Source organism: Python bivittatus, unplaced genomic scaffold (assembly GCF_059951505.1).
Source record: "Python bivittatus isolate LINGU-HERP-01145 unplaced genomic scaffold, Pbiv_v1 ctg000330_np1212, whole genome shotgun sequence".
NCBI lineage: Eukaryota > Metazoa > Chordata > Lepidosauria > Squamata > Pythonidae > Python > Python bivittatus.
The window spans coordinates 45,457,487-45,479,161 of NW_028277058.1; the positions used below are offsets into that span (position 1 = coordinate 45,457,487).

The window sequence follows — 21,675 nt, forward strand, 5'->3', positions numbered from 1 at the left end:
TTCTGCTGTGCATTAACAAATTAACTCCCATCTTCAGTGCTGTCTAAAATCTCTTCATGAACCTAAAGTATTACCATGACCTTGCTTTCAGATCTTTAGCCTCTACTGGCTTTCTTCCATCTCATTAGAAAATTTCAGTTTCAAAAGATCAGATTTTCCACTTGGCCTCTCATGCTTCAGCTCAAGTTGGCAGTATTACGAAAATGTTTTGTAGAGCCTTGGGACTGCAATTTCCTTAGCTATCATGCAAGAGTACAGTATGCTATACCATCATGCTGTTGAGTTGCCTTCTTTTAGAAGATAGATATCAGCCGACAGCTATGAGATAGTAAGAAGAATGATATCTGTTGAACATATACAGTAAAGTATCAAGGACCACAACACAGAATTCTTTATATTTAGCTAGTGGTTAGCCAGATTTCTCTAACAACCAGCATAGGTGTTATTAATCCTCCAAGATCAGTCTTCCTCAACTTATGTTCTACATGAATTATTAATTATATTTTCATCCTTCATTTTTTATAGTACTCCATTCCAAAGCTCCAAATGACTGAATTTCATGGAAATGTTAAGCAGCATAGAAAACAAGATAAAACAACAACATAGATGTTACTTTGTAGTCCTCCAGCACCATCTTCTAGGTGCCTCCAAGACAGAACAGAACTGTCAGGATTTAACTTGGCACAGCTATATCTCTCTCCAGACATACAACCCTACATTAGCTGTTACCCAGGAATTAGGTAACAGCTGAAGTTAAGAGATCCAATACTGAAAGGGAAGTAGTTTATTGCCGGCAAAATAAAATTCATATATATGTAAAATATCTTCCTGATGCAGAGCACAGAATTGATGTAAGTCTGCATGTGTGTGCATGTGCACACATATGTATGTATGTATGTATGTATGTATGTATGAATGAATGAATGAATGAATGAATGAATGAATGAATGAATGAATGAATGAATGAATGTCAGCCCCAGGGTTTGAATCTTAAAGCTTGTCTTCTCAACTTTTCTGGCCAACAGACTCTTGACTAAGCCTGAGATTGGAAGGCAACTCCTCTAATATGTACAATGCTTCTATCTGAGCAGCCCTGTTTCCTGACTCCCTAGCTTCAACCCTTACAGAAATTATTACAAAAAAGTGCTTCCAAGGACCAACACTGCAATGTCACACATGAGAATATTGTGGTTGATAGTATCAGCAGCTGCTGAGAGATTCACAAGACCTAGAAGATTATATTTCCCCTGTCTAGTGTCTGGTGTAGTTCACCTACCAAAATTACCAAAGCAATTTCAATTCCATATTCAGGACAAAATCCCAGCTACAAAGGGTTTGGATCATCACTTTCAACCTGATGCAGCTGGAGCCATTCAGCTATTATTTTCTCAGTCATCTTACCCAGAAACAGAATATTGAGAGTAGGCTCTAATTAATCATCCAAGTCCAAGAAGGGCTTTTAAAATATGACTGCCTCCTTTGAACAAGCAGATATGCCTCACTCATGCATGCATCAATCTCCTCCAGTAACCATTGAGTCATTCCCAATTTAGCTCATTTAATCCACCAGATGGGGCATGGCTGGAGTAAACAGTTGGTGGCCCTCACTTTTCCACATACCCTGGCCACTTCCTCAAGATGTACAAGCTGAAAAGTATCCATATGAATATGACAAAAGGTTTCCAAGGTTGCAGCCCTATTATCTGCCCCAACTTTGGGATCCAAGTCAAGATGAATCTAGTAAATCTTCTTTGCAAAAAAGGTGGATCTCCAACAGTTCCAGCTCCCCCACACAACTTACCAGCAGCTTGATTAAGGAGATGCTGCACCGTACCCAAAAATGTTGCCAACCTGTTTTGTGTAAGTGCAATTCGACAAAGAAGTAAACACTCTTGGCTACATCCACTGCTATGGAGTAGGATTGCAGATGGGCCCTAAGAAGAGTCCTACTCTGCATTTGAATAAATTCGTCTTGAGCGCTCCTCTAGTTTTTCTCTAACCCTTTACCAGTCCATTTCATTGCTCTCAGCAAGTTGGTGAACCAAGGTAGAGCTTAAGCTTTGCTGGAAGAAAGAGGCCACTTAGGAGAATTGTGTCAGTTGCCTGGGTAATCTCTGCATTCCAGGGACTGGCTAGGGTTTCAATAGTACTGCTGACAGACAAGGCAGAAAATTTCCCTAGTGCATTCAGAAGACTTCCTAGATCTAGCAGGCACCAAAGTCAGATAGTTTAACTAGTCTTCCACCCTGGCAGAGATTTATAGCAGCTACCAAAATAGAGTTAAACCAGCTCCTCTGTTTTCAGATCACCAGCTCCGGGCAAACTGAATGCCAGAGCCAGCATATGGCCTGCGGCATGCACTTGTTAAGACTACAAGTCCTAATATTCCTAACCCAGTATTGGAATTGCAATCTCACTGCTATGTAGTTTGGGAGAGGGCAGTTTGGGGAAGGCTTTCTTACATATTAAGAGTAGAAGACTGCCACCCTTTGCAGAACTGTCCTTGAGAACCAAGTATTGCAAATATTTGGAACCATAATATTTTCCTAGCATCGTATTGGCCTCATCCTATTTCTTTCAACAATTCCCATCTTTCCATATATCTGTTTCCCTCTAGCTCTCATGTGCATGGAAGTATATGGAATCGAAATCTCATGTTGTTTTCTGGAAAGACTTAGCAATTCAATCTTTTTCATAATAATAGAATCAGAAGAAATGAAATATATATATACTAAAATATGAAATCAGATTTGCAGTGGAAGGCATTAAGCATTCCTACTACAGTTGTTGTTGTTTAGTCGTTAAGTCGTGTCCGACTCTTCGTGACCCCATGAACCATATTGCGCCAGGCCTTCCTGTCCTTCACTGCCTCCCTGAGTTTGCTCAGTTTCATGCTCATCCTACTACAGTAGTCACATCTACTTCCAGAATTCTTTATTCTATTCTCAAGCTCTACCTTTTCTTGAAAATGCCCAACCCTTATTAGGCTATTTGGGATTCCTACACCTCTAGTATTTTTCCTGAATACTTTTTGCATATCTTCAAAACAGCTTTCCCTAAACCGTTAAGAAGTTCCTCTATAGGTCATTGGCATACAGAGCCATGCTCAGCTTACTCTTTTTCCTAAACCTACTGAGAGCTTCCTCTATAGTTCATCTGTATACAGAACCATGCTCAGAGAATAGTTGGCTAAATTTAAGTATAGAATATTTGCAGGTCAAGTAAATGCCAAGAGTTCACTTGACATTTCTATCAATTGTTTTAGTTTGTTTTTTTCACAGAACATGTCAGCATTCAGGGCAATATCTCTGTCTTTTCCTCTCTGCTTCCATCAATAGTGAACCAGGGGAAAACATTATTATTATTTTTTGGAGTTATAGAATATATTAAATGGGAAGCCTCTTTCCTCCTTTTTCATATCAAGCTGCAAATGTATCTAGATGATGGTCTTCACAAAGATTAAATAAAACATCTCTAATAATGGATTTCATTCTAAATTCCTGAAAGCACCTTTCTCTTCTCACAACTAAGAGAAAGTGAAACAAGCAATGTTCCCTCAGGGCCAGCTAAATGATATGTAAAGTGCTTCATGTTGCACCACATACTATTTATTTTTACTCTAGTGTAAGCATATGGTATTAAGCAGCACCTAGTTGACCTTGGCTGATAAAAAAAGCTAAGCAGGATTAGTACTTGGATTCTCATTTTCTTTATAAAGAAATCCCAGGGTTGTAGGCTAGGCAGGGAAGTTGAGAAGACTTTTGGGAAAAACAGAGTAGCAAATCATTTCCATACAGGTTGTCCTCATTAACAACCACAGTTGGGACCGGCAACTCCACCCCTAAGCACCACAGTCCTTAGTGGACTTACAATGTCACTTCTCATTCAATTGTTAAGCAAGACATCATGTGACTGCAACTTGCAATTTTACTTCTCCGTTCTCCATTAACTCTGCTTCTCAGAAGCCAGTTGTCAGAAGCACACTAAAGGCTGTATCACTGCAGGATGCTGCAACGGTCATAAATGTGCACCAGTTGTGAAGTTCCCAAATGGCAATCATGTGACCATGGGATGCTGCAACGGTCATAAAGGTGAAGATTGGTTGCAAAGCTATTTTTTTACACCATCATAACTTTGGTCATTACATGAGTCAGTTGGTAAGCAAGGACTACCTGTACTGTTGTCAAGAAAACTACAGATACCTCTTAAAGTATATAGTGGCCTGATCTGGATAGGGATTACCTCATGTAAAGAATGGAAACCTGATTCCCCCAACAGGCTTCCTTGTTTCAAAATCATCACACTCCCTATTCCACATAGTAATGGATCTCTTGCAAACCAGCAACTAGCCACAAGAGCTTCTTCTCTTTGTAATTTAAGAAAGCTTTTTTTTTTCATTCATATGCCATCATCAAACCAATCACCTCCTTAAAAAAAAGATTTTTTCCCCCTCTTTTGTTGGGAGATATTGACTGTAAATGAGCAAAAAATGCCAGGATCCCAAGGAGTCATTAACTGGGGAATCCGATTTGTGGTCCTGTGGGGCAAGAGATGTAGGGTCATCAGGAGGAAGCCAAGGGGTGGGTTTCAAAAGAGTAACCAAAACCTAGAAGAGTCAAGGACTGATAAAGAAAGCAAGGGTATCTGCAGGGTATGGTTGAAAAAGTCAAGATGGTAGCCATGAGGATCCAGTCAAAGCTCTGCCTGTTTTTTATGTGTATTGCATAAAAATGGAATGGAGGGGAAGACAACAGAGAATTTGGGATGACTGATGAAAGGATGAATCAACTCATAGGAACTTCTTACAACTAAAGGCATCACTTCAGAGCTTGTCTTTTCTAGGGCCTGTTGGTGCCTAGATTGGGCGCTTAGCCAAGTGGCAAATTATGCACTTCTAAAGATTGGGGGAAGGGTTGCAGATAGCAAGAAGGTAGAGTTTAGCCTCTTGAAACCTTTCAGCATGTCTATCCACGTTAATGAAGGATTGTTTGCAGAGTGCTTAATATTGTTTATTTAATGGTTGCAGCAGCAGATTAGTGTGGATTTTAATTGTTAGTACTGGTTGTTTTTAATGTGAGTTAGTTACCATGAATGTTTTATTTATACCTACCTTACTGTGGGCATTTATTATTTTATATTTTAAACTGTATTGTGGATGTTTATATTTTACCTTATACTGTAGATGTTTTAGTAATTATTATCTATTACATTTGTATCCCTCTGCAAACAATTCTGAGTAGTTCATATAGAAAGAACAGTTTAAAACGTCCACTGTTAGTCTTCTTAGATTTACCGTGGCATACAAATCCGATAGGCAGACAGATAGCATTAGTACAGATATGACTGATTTAAGCTTATACAACCATTCTTCTTTCAGGTATGCAATTATCATGATATTCCTGTAATCATTCCTGCAGTGGTTTTCCTGACTTACTGTGCATCAGATACATTTGACAAGGGAAATATGACTAGGTGAAGGCTAAGGATGATGGCAATTGTAGTCCAACACACATTTAGGACTTAGCTGAAGAAAGCTAACGATCTGAACTTTGTCTAATTCTGGGGCAGCAAATAGATAGAACATGTAGCTCGTCCATATTTTTTTAAAATTTTAACTGCACATTTTACTCCATTCCCACAAAAACAAAAAAATGGGGGGGGGGTCCCTGATTTCCCACAGTAGGGGAACAAAAAGAATCCCCAGCCTTGGTTACTGCTTCTTGCATGCTGACAAAAACCTGCTCCAGAACTGTCCCATTTATCATATGGGGGTCCATGGCAAAGACACCCATCTGGGAAGGATTCCAAGAATAGCCTGAAAACTACGGATATATAGAGTGATTAGTAGATCGTTTTCATGGGGAAAAGGTAGAAGAAATATAAAAGTATATGATACAGTGTCCTGTTGCAGAAGGCAGGAAGGCTGGAATAATACATACTGCTCATTTCATGTTCCCGTTGTGAAAGCCACAGTGGATAACAGGAGGATGTCACTAGTAGAGTCCTGTAGCTATGCATCCCTACAAGACAGCACCCTGTTTTTATTGATATTAGACCTACTCAGTTGCTTCAAATTCTGATATGGTGTGTGCTGAAACATGTCTGTTTAGGGTTACCTGAACCCTTCTGGGTAAGGAGGGCTCGGAGGTTTACCTTCAGGGCTGCACAGAGGAATTTGCTGAACATCTGGCAAATAAAATTGCTTGGATTTGAACAAAATCTAATCCTTATGACTACTACTCAGGAAATGAGCAAATCCTCATTTGGGCATGTGAATTCACATGGGATTCAGTGCAACAGAGATGACCCCAACATTACTATCAGAATGGCATTCAAATATCCCTGCTCCTTCTACGAGAACTGATGCTCTGTAACACCAGCACCATCACACAATTAGTTTGCTTTCAGCTCTCCAGTAGTTAAATATTTTGTAGATACACATTTCTGTATCTGCACCAAGCTAGAAATTGCATCCAGAAATAATCTGCCATATTAAATTGCCCATGTACAAGAATATTTGGATGATGTTAGTAGCACCTTCCAAGCAAATAGATTTATTATGGTGCAAGAATGATGCAGTGAATACTGCCAAACTTATTTGCCAAAGTAACTCAGTTGGTCTTTAAGGTGTCACAGGGCTCTTTGTTGATTTTGCTACAATGGACTATCATGCCTACTTCTCGGGAAATTATTCTCATCTCAGATACTTTGCTTGTAAGCATTTTTTAACAGCAGGCATGTCAGGAAGACCTTAATTCTTTTATTTGCAACCTTTACCTGCCTTAACTGCTGCCAAGGACACTACTCTCAAAAGGCAGTGCTGTGAAAGAGAAATAGTAAACTGGTTATTGGAATTGCTCTATGTTGTCTGAAGCTATCTGGTTGGCATTCGTCCCCTGTCATAATGTGCTGTACAGAAACGTCAGGGCTGTGGACAAGTCTATTCAGAGAATTTCTCCAGTGAGACATGAATGCATGTATGTGCTGAATCAGCCATTACAGCTATTTTAAAAGAAGGAGGTTGGAGAAGAGAGACATTTATTTATTTAATCAAATTTATTTAATCAAATTTATATGCCGCCCATCTCACTGTACAAGTGATTCCAGGCAGCTTACAAGTAAAAAAGCGATTAAAAAAACCCAATAAAAATCTGTACAAAAATAAACAAAATTAAAAGGCGGAGAGCGCCTCTTCAAGCCACCAACTGCTCCCAGTGCCGCAAACCCCCATTGGATCCCCATGCTACTTGGCAGAGCCAGGTCTTAACACTCTTCCAGAAGGCCAAAAGAATGGGGGCCAATCTCACCTCAGGGGGCAAGATGTTCCACAAGGCAGGGGCAAAGGCAGAAAAGGCTCTCCTCCTAGACCCTGCCAGTCGAAATTCTTTAGCTGATGGGGTCCGTAACATGCCCTTCCTGCTGTACCAGGTGGGACAGGTTGATGTAACCAGGATGAGACAGTTCCTCAGGTAATCTGGGCCATACCATGAAGGGCTTTAAAGGTCGTAACCAACACCTTGAATTGGACCCAGAAGCAAACCGGCATCCAGTGCAGCTCGTTGGAACTCTATATGGCTGGGTTTACATTTCAGCTGGCTTAACATGTTGTATGAGCATATTGTCGAAGGCTTTCACAGCCGGCATACAATGGTTGGTGTGGGTCTTCCGGGCTGTGTGGCCGTGTTCTGGAAGTTTTGTTTCCTAACGTTTCGCCAGCACCTGTGACCGGCATCCTGCACTCTGAAGATGCCGGTCACAGGTGCTGGCGAAACATTAGGAAACAAAACTTCCAGAACACGGCCACACAGCCCAGAAGACCCACACCAGCCAATGTTGTATGAACCACTGTGATTTGGTTTTGTAGGGTAAACAGAAAATATTAAGCCAACCAATTGTGCCTTATCCAACAAGCATCCATAGCGTACTGTAGTGTGGAAGCCCAGCGTATGGCTGAGTTTATACCACTTGATGGACTTGGCTAAAATGGGGTTGGGAAGCTTATGCTCCAACTTATTGTAGGAATGCAGACATTGTCTCATCTTGTTGTAGTAATATAATCTCATTTAGCCATAAGACTGTCTATTGCATTACATTCTGTAACCCTGCTCCTCTAATATCTGGTTTAAAATATACAGTCTCAACTATATTGCTATCCATGGTATTGAATATACTCAAATATGAGAGAGTTTCTTCAGTGGAGAGGCAAATACTCCCATGAGCATGCAGACATTTTTTTTCTTTACTGAAAACATGCCAGTTTCTCAACTTTCATACGATAAAGGGACATTTGCATTTTAAAGAAGATCAAAGAAAGGAGTGGAAATACAAAATCTTAACAGAGGACATCAACCAAATATCTCCTACTGCCTTGGTCTTTTGGTACTGCTTTGCTATTAGTTAATTCAGACTTGTTCCTGTGCAATTTCTGGATAATAGTGTTGCAGGTCATCCCTAACAAGGGCCAGAATGGAACGTGTTGAGAAGAGGCAAATGGGAATAAAATTAAAACCCTTGATTAATATGAAGGAAAAAATGTCAAATAGAGTTTCTAGTTTTCAAAATTATGACTATAACTCCCTGCTAGTCTTTCACTAGTAAAAAGAAGGCTTTATTTTGCTCTAATAATTAATATTTGCAGAAGAAATCAGCTTTGTAACTACTGGCTTTTTTCCCAGCTGATGACAAGCTGGATCACTTGAAACCTTGAGAGAACAGATTTTGTATTTCTTATTCTTTAAAACCAGTGAAACAAATTCTTTTGCAAACATTAACATGGTGTTCATGAGAAGAATTCTACTTTATTAGGTCACCAGATGTTCAGTATAAGGCTTGGACTTTCCAGTCATCAACCCAAACAATGAGTAATATTAACCTTTATTTCCCATTGCAGACTTACGCCGAATGACAGCTGGTTTTATGGGCATGGCGGTGGCCATCATCCTATTTGGATGGATTATCGGGGTGCTGGGCTGCTGCTGGGATCGAGGCCTTATGCAGTATGTGGCAGGACTTCTCTTCCTCATGGGAGGTAAGGGGAAAACAAGTTGGAAATCAATGTCATTTTGCTTGTCCCCCCTTTTTTTGGCATCAGATTTAATTCCAAGATCCTAGGGAACAGTCCCCTGTTCTGCTAGTACATAAATCAACAATGTGCTTAAAATTTTGTATAATGAACGGTTCTTACAATTAGATACAGGTAGTCCTCACTTAACGACTGCCCTGTTTAGCAACCATTTGAAGTTATGAGAGTGCTGAAAAAATTAACTTTACGACTGGTCCTTGCACTTATGATGTGTCCCACGGTCAAGTGATTGAGATTCATGCGCTTCACAACAGTAGGCATTTATGACTGTTGCAGCATTCCACAGTCATATGATCACCATTTGCATACTTCACAACCAGCTTCCAACAAGCAGAGCTGGCAGTAAAATCACAAGTCATGGTCACATGATGTCTAGCTTAATGACCACAGGTGATTCGCTTAACAACCGCAGCGGAAGTGAGATTGTAAGTCTGTCATGATTACGTGATGTCTCGCTTAACTACTGTGTCACTTAGTGACAGAATTGCCGGTCCCAGTTGTGGTTGTTAAATGAGGACTACCTGTATCAGTTTTCCTGTAAGCTGCTTAATTAATATTATTTCCCCCCATGTTTTGAAATGTTGTCTACTGAATACACAGGTGCCTTTATCCCTATATTGCAGTGAAACTGAAACTGAGACTTTGCAACCTGAGATTGAGCCAGGTTCCACCAGTTCATAAAACTTCTACCTTTGCCCTGACTCTAGGTATCTCAGCTTGTTCACACTCAGGTGATCTTTCAGGTGAAGCACTATAATATGGAATGGGTGTTCTGTTAGGCTTCCAAATGGATTCTTTCCCCTATCCCTGGATCTCACAGCCCACAGGGGCAATTCTGTGCTCCTGTTGTTATCTGCCCTGCCCTTCCATAGCATGCAGATCAGCCTCAGTTTAGTTTCTTTTCTGGAATGGTACACTGCTAAGGCAGCCCATAAGCCTTGCTGTAGATCTCCTGATAAACAATAATTGCCCTGTTTAGATAAGCGAATCCCTAACTTCTTTTTTATACCAGATCTCTGGATGGATGAGGAAAACCCCCAAACCTCTTGTCATTGTTTTTGCTATTCCACCTGGTTTTCTTCAAGCACTTTGGATATTCTTCCTCCTTCTATGGAAGTCAAGTCTGTCCAATGGTAAAGATTCCCAGCTGGTGGAGCTGGGTCTCTTAAAGATCTACTAGGGCTGAACTGGTCAGTGATTTGGCTTTCAAATGTCAAATGTTGTAACCAACCCATAGACAAACAAGTTAAGGGCTAGTTTGTTCCTGAAAGATGCCCAGGAGTGCTTTGTTATCATTGTGTTCCTTATTGGCTTATCCATGTCATGATGGCTTACTCATTTAGACTCAGTTGTCAATTAAAACAAAACAATAACAAAAAAGGAGCCAAGTTCTGGCTGGTCCAGAACATTATGCTTTCAAGATAAATAATGATGCCCTCTCATTCACTGTTCTCCCAGTGTATACAGCAATTAATCATGGACATACCATAAACATTCTAACAGTACCCTACTATTGCTAAATCAAAGACTATATGCTCCAAAATGTCTCTGTTTGACTCTATGAATCTGGGGGGACTTCAGCCCAAAACCGTGTGTGTGTGTGTGTGTGTGTGTGTGTGTGTGTTTCTCCAAACTATGAAATCCCTAATACCTCATTAATGATACTCTAATTAATGAAGAACCAGCATCAATACTAACATAGTCCTATCATTCTGATGTTGGAAAAGGCATCCTTGCTACTGTTTTATGCTACCAAATATAATTGCACGCTCTAGATAAAGCACAGCTTATGGTCAGGATAAAAACAAAGAATGACATCAATTCTTCTATGACATTTGTCCATCTTAAATCAGTGTAACTACATAATTACATCTCTCTAAAGATGCATGCCTTAGCATGTGTCAGAAAGATATGTTCTGCACTGCTCTTCGACTGTTGTTGATGGGCCAATCACTGGATCTGCCATCATGATAGTTGTGAAAATATTGCTAAGTGAGGGGGATTTTTATAGCCTGATTGTCCCATCTCCCCTAAGTTGACCCAATGAGGACACCATGTCTGATTACCCTTTGAGCCCTGCTCCAACTTGGTTCCTTTGTGGCCTACATGCCTGAATTGGATTTGAGAGGACAGAACCTGAACCTACCACACTCTTAGGTAACCATGAATATGGTCACTGTCAGGTTCAGCCCAAAGAACTCCACAAGACAATGCAAATACAGTTCTGTTGCGTTTATTAGCTTCCACCTCAAGACAGAATCTCACCAGACTGAACCCAAGTTCCCAAGCCAGCCAGCCACAACATCGTGAATTCCTTAGGGAGGTGCCAGCCGCATCTTCTTGAACTTCCCATGCTCCTGTTGGGGGCTAAGAACACGCTTATCTCCCTGAGCATGGCCTTCATAAGTCCATTCCATCACAGTCACAGATCTGAGATGGGTGGTGGTGGTAGTGGAAAACACCTAATCTTTAACAAATCAGAATAACATTCTGATTTTTATTGTGTTTGTTTAAAAGAACAGTGAAAGGGATATAATATGCTGAAGGCTTCAATGAAGTATTTGATTTTGTACTTTTGTCTATCAGTGGATGGGAGGAACCTGGAACTATACAAAGATCAATAAGAATGCACATCAAATGTACTGGAAATTAGGTCACTGGTAGGTTCTGAACAGTAATTGTTAATAGGAAAATTATCATTAAATGGAAGCATTGCATGGACCTCAGTTATTGACCCAATGCTATTCAATATCTTTGCCAAACATCTGAAAGAAGTTTTTAAAAAAATCGTTGCAGACAAAGGCAAGGACTTCTGGAGTGGTGAAGAGAAGCAACCAAATCAATTGTAATAAGCAAATACAAGTCTTTCACTATGCTTCTAAAAGTTCAGATTTGAGCATCAGGCATTTTTAATATAGTTGAAGAATTGCACTGAAAGCACTCAAAAGTAAAATGACCACACGCTGACTCTGACATTTCTCATTTTGACTAGCCTGTATATTTTTTTGATCCCCATTGCAGTACTGGAAATCAAAATATACAGTATTACAATACAGACAGTGCTTCCGATCAGCTTTGCCAGGCTGGTGCCCCCCGGATGTTTTGCACTTTGAAGACCATTAGCTGGTCCAGCATACAGCTATGGATGTACATAACTCTGTCCATGTGATGCTAGTATTGCAGGAGCTGGGTTGCAATTAGCTTCTGGGGAGGTCATTCCCTTTAAAGGTCAGAACCTGGATATCTCCAAGGTTGTCTTCTCCAAACTGACTCTGCCTACCCAGAGAGACTTATGAGGGTCACCACATCCAAGGGAATGCTATCCGGAGAGACTCTACATGAGAGCCTTCTCAGTGATGGCCCCATGCCTCCCCAGATAGCCAGATCATTCCCTCCCTATTTCATTTTCAAAGTGTTGTAAAAATATGATTCTTCAGAAATGTATTTAGGCACATTTGAAGATTCAGCTACCCCAAGTGTAAGACATCAGAGCCTTGTTATGTTATTAATTTATTATGTTCTCACATTTGTGGTATTAAACTGTATAGAGTCTTCAGAAATGAGGCAGCATGGAAACCAAATAAATAAACTTCTATATAGTAATATTCAGCCAATATTGACAGCATATCTAGAATACACCAGCCAAGGGAAAGCTACTTCAAATGATCTTTGCAATGTAATGGGGATAATAATTACCTCATCAGGGACAAAATAGATAACTCTGTTAGCTGTTTGTATTAAAGGGCCAGATGGGTATTAAGAGACAAATTAAGAAACTTATCCATTGGCTGATGTGGGTCTTCCGGGCTGTGTGGCCGTGTTCTTGAAGTTATGTTTCCTAACGTTTTGCCAGCATCTGTGACCGGCATCTTCAGAGGGCAAGAGCACAGACAGGAGCAGTTCTCTCTGTGCCCAGGATGATGTGACCTTTTTGTGACTCAGCTCAACCACCAGGACACGTGAACAATTCACACAATGAACATGCTAATCACCCTCAGCAGCCACTCGTTAACAACTCAATAGAAGAAAAAACCCTGCCTAATCCCCAGGAAGATACACACATATTCTGACACCAAAACAAGCAGCCACTTGTTAACCCAACCCCTCCCCACTCCCCCCACCCCCTTCAGGTACCTGCGCTGATCTCTATAAATACCCACAAAAGAGTCACATCATCCTGGGCACAGAGAGAACTGCTCCTGTCTGTGCTCCTGCCCTCTGAAGATGCCGGTCACAGATGCTGGCGAAACGTTAGGAAACAAAACTTCCAGAACACGGCCACACAGCCCGGAAGACCCACACCAGCCATCATATTCCAGCCATGAAAGCCTTTGACAAAACTTATCCATTTCTTCTCATTCTGTGAACTATAGTCCGCCAGATATTTTATGCATGTCAAGGTGGTGAGGTTCACTCTACTGACTTAGCAGTGTTCTTTTTTTGCAGGGTGGTTAAACAAATCCATTTCAGGGAAATCAGATGAATTCTCTTCCTACGAATACCATGTTTCCACATACTCTGTAGACATGTGCATCTTGTGAGATAGAACAGCTGACTTTTTGGACACTGTAAGAAGTATATAACCAAGAGGATGGTTTCCCATTTTAAAGAATATCTGTTTCTGTCCTGTGCACTGGTTATTGGAGGATCCTTGAGAGTTTCATTTGGTCTGTTTTTCAATGAACCCACAATCTCAACAGTTCTTAAAGTTCTTTCATAATTTGTCAGACCCTTCCCGCTCCTCTTAATCCCCAAACTGTCCTGAAGCTAGTGCAAACATAAGCCATCTGTGGATTCAGAACTTGCAGGGGAGAGGGAAGAAGTCAAGGTCTGCCACCTGCTTCTCTTAGCCCATCTACAGGAAATTTCTGCATCTATTGGGGGAAGTGGGATGAGTGTTTGCCAAACCAGAGCCTAGCACAAATGTTGTTAGCATTGAATGTTTGGGTTCACAGATTGTACTAAACCTGTCTGTTTCTATGACACATGATCACATTTTAACCTAGCATGCCATGCCAGCCCAGTCTGTGGGGTTAAGATTATAGTTCACTGGGTCACATGATTGCAGAAAATTGGGTTGGAATGTGCTTTGTTTGCTGTTGGATTAGCATCTTGTGACCCCAGGCATTGCAACTGGTAAACCACGGCTTGTAGTCTAATGCATTCTGCAAACTCAATCAATAATGGGAGAACCAGGCTAGTGTTAATTGCTTCCTGAGAAAATCCAAACCTTATTGAAAGAATTGGCAGACGATTGGAAGAAATCACTTTTGAGTTTCTGCTACGTAATTATAACAGGAAATAAATGAGACCTCTCTGAACTTTAGGAACAATTGCAAATTGGAACAGGTTAAGCTAGTTTACATTAACCTGATGTTCTCCAGAGGTAATGGAGTACAACTCCTATTACCTACGGCAACTTATCCATAGATAGCATTGGCTGGGATGTTGAACATTGTAGTGCAAACCTGGAAGGCACCAGGTTTAGAATAGGTTGACTTTTTTTTTTTTTTAAATACTCAGCCAACCCAAAGTTTGCAGCATGAAGGTTAAATGTTACATCTGTCAGGGACAACCATCTGTGCTAGGGGAGCTTCCCAGTTATATAGTTGTTGTTTTGTTTTCAGTCAGTGCTGTTGCACAAGACTCCCCATGTGAACTGATTTTAGTCTCATTGACTTTAAAGCTTCATGCAGCCAGCTTTAAAATATTGATGGCTTGTGTTCAGCGTGTTGCCTGACTCGCTTTTGCAGAGAATAAAAAAGGCAATTATTTTGCAGCTTTGTTTCCTTGTTTGATTTTTTAGAGCTTGATATTTTGACCATCTGATGAAAAATGATGTCAGTTCAAATGTATTAACTTCCTGGGTATTCTTTGACAGAACAGATCACTGTCAACTCAATATCAAACAAACAACAGACTAAGAAGGAAATGCCAGTGTTTTCTTTATATTCAGTTTATTTGATTTTTGCTATAACTTTCTTGGAGTGCCCCTCAGGTAATTTTGACATATGGCATGGCTGCAGATGATTAGATATATTAACTTAGTCGCTGCTCTCCCTTGTCTGAAGCAAAATATTTTCCTTCCATTTAGAATTGGCTATTAATGCAGTATTAACCTACCTCAAAGCCATCTTATTAGATTCTTCCAATTTCACATAAGTTAAAGATCCTTGTCACATATTTTGGTACAGAATAGTCCTGCTGCTATCAGTGACTAAATAAAATGAAGGACACTTAAGTGTATAAGAAAGGTAGGATCATTTAATAATCTGTTTAATTAGAGAATTTTAGCAGGTACAATTTTTCTCCTGTCAGAATTCTCTCTTTTACTACGTATCGAGTCATTATACAAGAATGTTGTTCTCATTTACATCTAGTTACACTAAAAGGGCAGGGATTCTAATGCAGATCACTTCATGCCAAAGTTCGGTTAGCATCTTGTGTGAATCCAGCCATTGCGGTTGGGTTATTAAACCCTGTTTTTTATGAAGCATATTGTGGGAATATAGCTTGCTTGCTTGCTTGCTTGCTTGACTCATACATACATTCATACATTTGTCTGAATTTCAAGCTTCCAGGAATTCTCTAGCATTTTTGGATATTCAAATCCAAATCCATCCAAATCCAGTTCTAAAAATGTTAGAGGATTCCTGGAAGCTTGGCATTCAGACAAATCAGCCATCAATAGACACATAGAGATGAACCACATTTACACACCATTCAAAAGAGACAATAACAAACCTAGAAAAGAAACAAAAAGACTACAACACATCTCCTCCAGCAGCCCACATTCAGATGAGCAGGGATCAATACCAGACAAACAATCAGGCAGAAAATAATACTTTAATCAAGGAACCACCAAGGAAGAAATTATACCCCAACCAAAACTGGCAGGGCAAGCTAGTGTATATAAACAGGCAGGAAACCCCACCCTCACTCACACTGATGATGTTACCTAGTTGGGTAATGAAATGTCTGCAAGCTCAGAGAGCACCAAGAATTCCACAGTTCACCTCTGAGCTACAGATATTATCTTCTATTGGATTTCTTTTCCTGCCACTTCTTATTACTCAGCATAACAAGGATTTGAATTGAACGTTGAATCTGATTATATCAAGGGATTTGTCAAAATGAATTATTTGTAAGCTATTAGCTCATACTCTCACATCTAGAATCCCATGGAGAGGGAGCAGTGCCTTAGGATGAGTTATACATTGGCACTCAAAAACGTCTATGCGATGAGATTTAAAATAATTGTTAAAATAATATGCCTTCCTTAGTTCAAATTACAGCCTTGGGCAGTAAGTAGGCAGGTTTCTCAAATGTTTCCCATTGATAGTTATACACAGGTAGTTCCCAGGTTAAGAATGCCTAGTTTAAGGATGACCCATAGTTAAGAACAGAGCCTATTGTAGCAAAATTTAAGTTAAATGCACAATGGTTCCTTTGTAAATTAATTACAAAATAGTACTTATACAGTATTATACAATAATACCGTTCCAGCTTACATACAAATTCAATTTAAGGACAGACCTTGGGAATGGAATTTGTTCTTAAACTGGGGACTACCTGTACTACTTTTGCTTTTTCAGGACAAAATTCATATTTATTTATTTTGGCCCCATACAGTAATTGGGAACTTCCTTTGGAAGTCTGTGAAATAAACTTGCCTATGCAATTTCTAGTATTTTAAGAGGAGTTCATCATTTAGAACCTATCTTTGTGGGGAATCATGCTGTAATGGTATGTGGGAATGACCTTCAGTGGTGAGGGGAAGAGATGCTGCCTAGGGAATGATCAGATAAAGGGGGAAGAAGCCTGCAGCTGCATAATAGGCACAGAAAGAAACTTAGAAAGGATCTGCCCTGATTTATCAGACTGTAAAAACAGACAGTGGGACATTTGTACTTTCTGACTTGCAAGATTCTGTTAATGTGACCTTATAATAAAGTAGAATTAGCTCATCTTGTTGTGTTTCCTGTCTGGTCTACCTGGGAGGCTGACACATGCCCTGTATTTATCAGGGAATTTGTTTGACCAATGCAACTGGGTTGTGTGAACATGCATTTTATTTTTGGAAAAAATAAGTACCCAAAGCTGAGACATAGTTGAAACTAAAAAGGAATAACTCTGCTCTTTGGATTGGTAAAAACTGTGTATAAGCTACCCTGAAAGTGCAACTCTAAACTCATCTACTAAGAAGTAATTCCTAGTGATTAATTCCTAGTGAGTCCTAGTGACTTACTTCCAAGTAAACAGATACAGGATTACCGGCTCAGACTGATAATCCTAACCCTCATCCAGAAGAACTTGGTTCCAGATCTGCCATCTCAGCAATAGGCTTGAATAGCTTCAGCAGCGTGTTGTAGGAATTTATGTCAAACAGGACTTTGTCCACATAGTGGCTGGGTTCCCACAGCATGCTAAACTACATTTTATTTTACCCATGGTTTATTGAATATATCATCAACGGAGGGGTCACATGTAATGCTTAAGGCATAAACTTTGGTTTGCAAACCTGAATGGCTGGGATCACACAACATCCTAAGCCAAACTAAATATATTTTGGACTACAATGCAAAATATACTACAGTCCCCATCTAGCATGGCTTAGCAGAATGCACGAACCCAGTGAATATGTGTGGGAACATTTCCTGAACCACATTGGTTTCCAAAATTCTAATAATTCTAATCAATTTGTTTTTCTTTCCTAAGTCTCCTACAGGTACTCCTTAGCCCTTAGAAGTTCCATAATCTTCAATTTATAGGACTGAAGATCTTACGTTGTGAAGATGTTTATAGAACCTAGGTCCTATAAATGGGAGATTATGGGAGTTAAAGCCCAGCATGTCAAGAAAGGTCTGTGTACTCCTTTTTCCAGTCTCCTCTTTGTTTTTCAGGTGGGAAAAAGAGGTCAACAGAGAGTTTTGGGAAATACAGTTCCTGCAGCTTCTTTACTTTGGTAATAATAATTACAACAACGATAGGGAGAACTACCAACATACATTATGGTGATAATGTTGTAGAATAGGTGCCAATGACAAGAGCAAGAATGGTACATTTCATAATGTTTTAGTTGTGCTTGTCCAGATGAAAAACACAGTTAATTCTCAGCTACTGCTAAAGATGGAGGAGGAGATTTGGTTCTCCAATCGTGTGAACTGGGGGTTGTTATCTGACCATGTTTGTGTCATCTGTATTGAACCCTTGTGGGAAGATGGGCATCTGAAAAGAAAGTCCATGTTTGTTCTCAGTCACTTTTTTGCCTTGCCCTTTCCCCCTGTGCCTATTAAATGTAAACTCCTCCAAACATTTACTATTGCACATTTCAATTCATAAAGGGCCAAAGCATGTTCCTGCTTTGCATCATTTCTCTGCAATATGGTTTTATGACCCTATTTCATTTATACAAAATCTCATCCTTTCTGACCTTTTCTTTCCTCATATCTCATAAATGCTTTTATGCTGTATCTATTATCAGCATAATACCCTATCAGAACTGTCACAGTAGCATCCAGCTGAATTTTCTTGGCTTTTTCCTCTGTAGAGGAGTTACATATGTAACTATATGTACCAGGTGCATGCCTTCTCGGAAATGTAATACATGCTTCAATTCTGGGAACTGAAGTCCTCACATCTTAAAATTGCCAAGGTTGAGAAACTCTACTCTATAGGTATTCTTGGGGGGAAAGGTTATGGGTACAGAATATTGTAGTGGAGTCCTTGGGGCTCTCTGAGCTTGGTTCTTCTCTTGCAAATGTTTCATTGCCCAGCTAGGTCACATCTTCAGTGCTAGAATGGGATGGGGTTTGCTCTCTGTTTATATACTGTGGCCTGCCCTGCCCTGCCAGTGTTGATGGGGGTGTGGGTTTGGTTTGGTTTTATTTTTTCCCTCTGGTAGTTCCTTGATTAGGGTATTATTTATTGCTTGATTGTATGGTATGTCTGGTGATAATCTTGGTGTTAATCTCTGCTTATCGGGGTGATGACTGCTGGTGAGGAGACATCCTGGTCTTTTATTTTCCTTTCTATTGTCTCTTTTGAATAGTGTGTAGATGTTGTTTATCTCTAGGTGCCTGTTAATGGCTGCCTTGTCTGAATACCAAGCTTCCAAGAATTCCCTCACATTTTTGGATTTAGCTTGGTCTAAGATGCTTCCCAGACATTAAGTCTGTCCATGTGTTGTGAGATTAAGGAGTTTTCATCATGTCTTCTGACTGCTAGTTGGTGTTCATGGATGTGCTCTACAAGCCTTCTGCCTGACTGTCCTACATAGTGTTGTTATAGTCCTTACACTGTATGTTGTAGATGACTCCTGTTTTTTCTTCTTGAGCTACTGGGTCTTTTGGTTTGCTTAAGATGTTTTGCAGGGCTTTAGTTGGTTTGTGTGCTATGGAGATGCCATGTGGTTGTAATATCTGTTGGTAGTTTCTGAGACGTTTCTGATGTATGGCAGTGTTATCCTTTTCATAGCTTGTGTCGGTTGTGTTGTAGTAGGTTGAGTGGTCAGGCACTTTTTGATAAAGTTGCGTGGATATCCATTTTGTTGGAAGATGTTGTATAGGTGGTCTGTTTCCTTCTGCTGTTCTGGGTTGCTGCAATGCATTTGCACTTGTTTGAATAATGTTCTTACACACCTCCTCTTGTGTGAGGTTGGGTTGTTACTTTGGTAATGGAGTACTTGATTAGTGTGGGTTGTCTTCCGATAGGCTTGGGTTTCTAATTTGCTGTTGTTTCCTCTGCTGATGAGAATATCCAGGAAGGGTAGCGTGTTGTTGCTTTCTTCCTCTCTGGTGAATTTTATTCCTTCGAAGATGTTGTTGATGGTTTCATGTGTCTTCTCTAGTCGTTTCTTTTTTATTATAACAAAGGTGTCATCTACATACCAGATCCATACTTTAGGTTGTATGTGTGGAAGTGCTATAGTTTCTAGGGATTGCATTAAATCTCTACTATGAGTCCTGACAGTGGTGATCCCATGGGTGTGCCTTTGATTTGTTGGTATATTTGTCCATCAAACTGAAAATAGGTAGTGAGGCAGAGATTGATGAGGTCCGTGATTCTGGGTATTTCGATCTGGGTGTATTTGGTTAGGTCGGGTGTGTTGTGTAGTACTGCTGATATGGATTCTTTCACTAGTTCTGGGTTTACAGATGTAAAGAGTGCTGTGACATCAGATGAGACCATAATTTCATCTTCACTTATGTGTACATCTTTGATTTTCTGGAGGCACTGTAGTGAGGAGTTGATAGAATATTCACTCTTCTCTGTGAGGTGTCTAAGCTTTTTTGTCAGTTCTTTCGCTATGTTGTATGTTGAAGTCCCTGGTAAAGATACAATTGGTCAGGGAGGTATGTCAGGCTTGTGTATTTTTGGTCATCCATAGAAACGTGGGAGGATGGGTCCACTGCTTTTCATCCACCACTGTTCTTCTTTTGTGATCTGGCCTTTCTTTGTTAGGTCGTTAAGGGTTCTCTTGATTAGGTTGTCTAGTTTCTGTATTGGGTTGGTGTCTTGTGACTGTTAGGGTCACCACTTCTGTTCGCAAAACACCAGACTGCCACTGAGCAAACGTTGCTCTTTACTTCCATCAAGTTACCTGCATTTCTGTAGCCCAGATATGTTATGCCCACCATGGCATCAATGTTGTAATTTAGATCAGCTTGACCAATATGGAGAGGTAACAACAAAAATAAATTGTGAACTGTCCCTGTATTTCAAGCTTTTTTTTTTTGCGGGGGGGGAGGCACCTCTTTTGCATTTTTTAGAGATATTTCCCATACCCTTTCAAATAGCACTCTTCATGTCAGCCAATTTAAAATGGTTTCTATGCTTCTTATTGACAGATTAGTGTTCTTTTAATTTCTTTTCTAGTAATTTGATCTTGTTCTCTCTGTATTCCTAGGCTACCAGTGATATATTTAGTTAGAGATAGGTTGTCATTTGCTCTAATTTTACCAGTGTGCCTCATTCCTTGTTTCTCTTCTGCACATCTTGATTTTCCACAATGCTTCTGTCTAAGTATCTTCCTGCCAGCTAGCTACAGAAAGATTTGTTTTAGTCTTCCAAAACATGGCACAACAGGTCTTACCCAAAGCTCCATTTTAGAAATGATGATTCTGTGGGGCTGATAAGCTTACTGGGGTTTTGGAATGACCATCTCTAGCAGTTTCTTGATCCTCCAGAATGCACTGTTTTGTTTCTAGCAAATCTTCCTTTGTCGACATATAACTGTGATGGATTTCTCCTCTATGAGCTACCAGGAAAATAGAGCACTTGTAGCTGTTCCTCCTAGTGATTTTTTCTGATTGCCTTGTTATTGATCAGTTTTTCTGTAGACTTTATCTGGTAGAAATCCAGGTGCCATCATTGCTTGAAATGCAAATCCTAAGTTACGCTTTTTAAAAAAACTGTTAATAAATTAATGTTGAATTTTATTTATCTTATTTATTCATTCATTCATTCAATTTATATAGCCACACATCTCACATTCGTGACTCTGGGTGGCTTACAATTAAAACATAAATGGTACCAAAACATCAAAAAATAAAACAGCCATACAGACAATACAAATGTTAAAACAATTAAAA

The 21,675-nt window shown here is 39.9% G+C and overlaps 1 protein-coding gene across 1 annotated transcript in view; it reads left to right on the forward strand.

Annotated features, from left to right (window-relative positions):
- TMEM178B (transmembrane protein 178B) overlaps positions 1-21,675 on the forward strand; it is a 304,760-nt gene that overhangs the window by 240,162 nt on the left and 42,923 nt on the right. Inside the window, exon 3 of the mRNA XM_088141145.1 lies at positions 8,891-9,028. Coding sequence (XP_087997271.1) covers positions 8,891-9,028 — 138 coding nt within the window. The remainder of the gene's footprint in view (positions 1-8,890; positions 9,029-21,675) is intronic.